Here is a 4,985-nt window from a genome sequence, read left to right as displayed (position 1 = left end):
TCTATGCTTTCTGGGCTACAGTTACACGGGCAAGCCCTCATCCGAAAGATGCTTTGCAGTGTGTGACATTGCTCACTGAGTGGCCGCTGCCGCCTTCCTGTGGTCATGTATGGATGTGAGAGTTGGACCATAAAGAAAGCTGAGCGCTAAAGAACTGATGCTTTTGATCTATGGTGCTGGAGAAGACTCTTGAGAGTCCCTTTGATTGCAAGGAGATCAAACCAACCGATCCTAAATGAAATCAGTCCTAGATATTCATTGGAAGGACTGATGCTGAAGCTGAAGCTCCGATACTTTGGCCACCTGATGTGAAGTACTGACTCACTGGAAAAGACCTGGGTGCTGGGAAAAATTGAAGGCAGGAGGGGAGGGTATGATAGAGGATGAGATGGTTGGATGGCATCACTGACCTGATGGACATGAGTCTGAGCAAGCTCTGGGAGTTGGTGATGGACAGGGAAGCCTGCAAAGAGTCAGGCATGACTGAACTGAACTGAAATCACTACATTAAATTTGTTAGCATTTTTAGAAAAAAATTATCATAAGAAATTACTAGCTCAACAGTGTTTTTATACTATCCAGATTTACACAATCAAAATATATTCTTGGACAATTCAGACTGATTTGATAATATTTTTTATAAAGCAGCTATAGGTCTTGTCCCTGACCTTATCAGTGTAGACTGTAAAATAAGAATTTAAAATTAAAAGAATACAAAACTAAATGATTAACCAGTTTGAGTAATACTTCTAAGAGTTCTGTGGTGTATCCAGTTAAACTAGACATTTAATATCCTTAACAATTTTAAGACTTTGGTTTAGTAATAAATACAGTATTTAATGGATATTCTTTGGATAATTTTTAAATAAGATTGAATATTGAAACATTGGTCAGGGTGTGTGTCTGTGTGTCTTTGTATGTGTGACTTTTACATATGTCTCAACATACTCTATCTTTTAATCAAATTACTGAACATGTTCCTTTTTGCTACTTTAACATTTACCATGTGTAAGAAGGTATGAGTAGAATGTGTGTAGGCTGTTGAGGGTTGTATTAGTATGCTCATGAGTTTGCTGGTTTACTAAAATGATTGTATATGATAGGTTTTATATATAAAAATATATATACACATAATTTTGAATAATCAGTCTGAAACAATGCAATGAATATGTTTAAATAATTTTGGCAAAGTTTGCACAACTCAGATTTTTAAGCTTGTTTAAACTAAGGAATGCTTTACTTTAAAATATTACATTAAAGAAAAACTAGGACTTGATTTTCTCTGTTAGAATGACATAAATTTATCTTGGGAAATTCATTTTTTTTCTAACTAGAAGCAGTGAATGTTGTTATCCATTTTCTGTGTAATTTTCCTAGCACAGAGGGTTTTAACTGAAGAGAAGAAAATGAACTCCTCCCCTAAATATATACTGTTATGTAAAACTTTATTTCAGTTTCTTATGAAGATGGAATGTGGTATATACTATAATAAATACAATATTCTTTATTGTGCATCCATGCTAAGTCGCTTCAGTCATGTCTGACCCTTTATGACCGTATGGACTGTAGCTTGCCAAGCTCCTCTGTCCACAGGATTTTCCATGTTAGAATACGAGAGTGGTTTGCTATTTCCTCCTCCACTGGATCTTCCCCACCTAAGGAGCAAACCTGGATCTACTGCATTGTGGGCAGATTATTTACCACTAAGCCACCTGGGAAGCCCCTACTCTTGTCATTTAGCTACCTGCCCCTTATTCAAACACCACAGCTGAACTTCTGTGATCAAACAAAGAGTTCTTGAAGGTGTGAAACTGTTGAGTAGGTGACTCATAATAATACAATAGAGCGATTGTAAAGGGGAGAAGTAAGGGAAATGAAAAGGGAACAGAGCAGCAAAGGCAGGGAAGTAGGAAAAGGAGGAGGAATAATGGGACAGGAAGAAAGAGAGGGAAGTCTAAGAAAGGAGAGGGGAAGAAGGAAAAGTTTTCCTAGCCCAGAGACCATAAGTGACAGAGGAAAAATGAAAAGAAAGAATTAGAAAGAAAAGGGAAATGACAATCTAATGGGATTGAGTAGCAAAATGCTGATTATAGAGAAAAACTGTGGTGTTTCCCAGTTCTTTGTCTTCCAAGAACAACCCCCATGGCTTCTACTGGAGACGTGCGACCTCATACATGCATGTTCTCAAAGATTCTGTGTGCTTACTGTTGAAGATTCTGCCCTCTTTGCACAACCCTGGAAGAGAGCCAAAGGAGCAGGAAAATGTGGGCAAGCTGCAGCATCCAATATGAAGACTCAGTTCAGTTCTCACTTAGCTAGTCTCCCATTAGGTGCTGATAGGAATTTCTGTCTGTGAGACATGTTGTTCAATCACTAACTTGTGTCCAACTCTTTGCCACACCACAGACTGTACCAGACTCCTCTCTCCTCCACTGTCTCCCAGAATTTGCTCAAATTCATGTTCATTGAGTTGGTAATGCTATCTAAATATCTCTGTGAGACATGGTTCTGTTAAAAAAAGACAGATTCTCCTGTCTGAAGGCCTTAAAGAAGTATTCCATGTTTTGTATTTGTAAAAATTATTCCACATAAATATTATTCTTTAGGAACTGAGACTCAAGATTACTGTAAACTTTGATAGAAAATACTTCATATGTAATTTCTTTTCTCTTTTCAGAAGTGAATGTCCTTCGCTTCTAAGTGGAAGACAAAATAGATTCTACATCAGTGTGCTTAGTAAAATCAAAGTAGGATGAAGAAAAGATTTTCTCTTGAGTTTGGCCACCAATAATTAACATCAGTCATCAACAAGGGCTCTTCACAATATGCACATCACTTAAGAGATCTTTCTATAACTCACTAGCTGTCTGCATACCCTCCTCATTGCCACCTTCATTTCTTGATTCCTGAATGTGTAAATAACAGGATTCAGAAAAGGAGTGAGTACTGCATCAAAGATGGCCAGAAACTTATCCAGGGGTACAGAGGGAGATGGCCACATATAGACAAATATCAAAGGACCAAAGAACAAGACTACTACAGTGATGTGAGCTGAAAGTGTGGACAGAGCCTTGGATGAACCTGCTGAAGATTGTTTCCGAACAGTAAGAATGATGATTATGTAGGAAATGATCAGAATGGAGAACGAGCCAACAGAGATGAATCCACTGTTGGCTGTGATCATGGACTCTAGTTGGTCTGTGTCTATGCAGGCAAGTTTGATGAACCGAGGAAGGTCACAGTAAAAAGTATCTAACACATTAGGACCACAGAAGGGTAATTTTACCACAAAAGCTAGTTGAACAATTGAGTGGATAAGGCCAATCATCCACGCAGCCACTATAAAGAAAACACACACCCGTGGACTCATGATGGTCAGATAATGGAGAGGCTTACATATGGCAACATATCTGTCAAAGGCCATGGCAATGAGCAGCACCATCTCCACACCACCGATGACATGGATGAAGAAAATTTGAGCAATGCAGCCTTCAAAGGAGATGACTTTATGCGTTCTGAAAAGATCATAAATCATCTTGGGAGAAGTGACAGAGGAAACACCCATGTCAATAAAGGAGAGATTGGCCAACAGAAAGTACATGGGAGAGTGTAAGTGAGGGTCACAAGTCACAGTGAGTATAATGAGGGAGTTTCCCATCATGCTTGCCATGAAAAATGTGGAGGAGGACACAAAGAGGAGAAGTTGTATTTCCCAGGAGTTGGTGAGTCCCAGGAACAGAAACTCTGATACCACAGAGTTATTTGCTCCATCCATGGACTTTGTTAGCATTGATATCTGAAGGAGGACAAAAGGAGAAAGTGTAAATTATGATAATACTGAAGAAAAAAAGGTCAAACTTGTGCAGCTTATTTCAACTTTAGCATTAAAACTGCCCTAGTTTTCCAAAATCACTGCAGATGGTGATTGCAGCCACAAAATTAAAAGATGCTTACTCCTTGGAAGGAAAGTTATGATCAACCTAGACAGCATATTAAGAAGCAGAGACATTACTTTGCCAACAAAGGTCCGTCTGGTCAAGACTATGGGTTTTCCGTTGGTCGTGTATGGATGTGAGATTTGGACTGTGAAGAAAGCTGAGCACCGAAAAATGGATGCTTTTGAACTATGGTGTTGGAGAAGACTCTTGAGAGTCCCTTGGACTGCAAGGAGATCCAACCAGTCCATCCTAATGGAGATCAGTCCTGGGTGTTCATTGGAAGGACTGATGTTGAAGCTGAAACTCCAATACTTTGGCCACCTCATGTGAAGAGTTGACTCATTGAAAGAGACCCTGATGCTTGGAGGGATTGGGGGCAGGAGGAGAAGGGGACGACAGAGGATGAGATGGCTGGATGGTATCACTGACTCAATGGGAATGAGTTTGAGCAAACTCTGGGAGTTTGTGATGGACAGGGAGGCCTGGCGTGCTGCGATTCATGGGGTCTCAAAGAGTTGGACACGACTGAGCAACTGAACTGAACTGAACTGACTGAGTATAATTATGGCCTATAAGTGTAATCACACAGAAAAATTAGTTGTTCTCACGTGAGGTTGTTCTTATCACCAACTTGTCTCTGCAGTTAATACCTTCTGCTTCCTGTCAGGGTTGTTACCCTAATATTAGTCATGACATACAAGATGGTCAGCACAAGTAAGAGGAAATCAACCCCAAAACTTTTGATCTTGCATTTAAAACTATCATGTTATGACCTCAGTTCCATTGAAGTAAGAGGCGCATACAGGGAGGTGCAGGTCCATAAACTGTCTTTCTAATTTGCTCACTGAGGTACAGAATTGATGAGTATTTAAAAACTTCTCTAGCAATTTGATATTACAGTGAAACATGTTTCTGATTTTTGTTTCCCAAAGTAAGAGTCCATGAAAGACTACAGACTAAAGAAAAATCCTCAACAAAGGTAATTTGAGAAACACTGCTTTAGTGTACTTAGAACATGATTTGAAAATTTTAAAGCTATGAAATGTG

The 4,985-nt window shown here is 39.3% G+C and overlaps 1 protein-coding gene across 1 annotated transcript; it reads right to left on the bottom strand.

The window, feature by feature from the left end:
* Positions 1-2,836: 2,836 nt before the first annotated feature.
* On the bottom strand, positions 2,837-3,775 carry LOC136172045 (olfactory receptor 4F3/4F16/4F29-like). The gene has a single exon (XM_065941166.1). It carries the CDS (start codon positions 3,773-3,775, stop codon positions 2,837-2,839), a length of 939 nt encoding a protein of 312 aa, XP_065797238.1.
* Positions 3,776-4,985: the final 1,210 nt, after the last annotated feature.

Source organism: Muntiacus reevesi, chromosome 7, assembly GCF_963930625.1.
Source record: "Muntiacus reevesi chromosome 7, mMunRee1.1, whole genome shotgun sequence".
NCBI classification, from domain to species: domain Eukaryota; kingdom Metazoa; phylum Chordata; class Mammalia; order Artiodactyla; family Cervidae; genus Muntiacus; species Muntiacus reevesi.
This window is presented reverse-complemented; position numbering and strand designations above follow the sequence as displayed.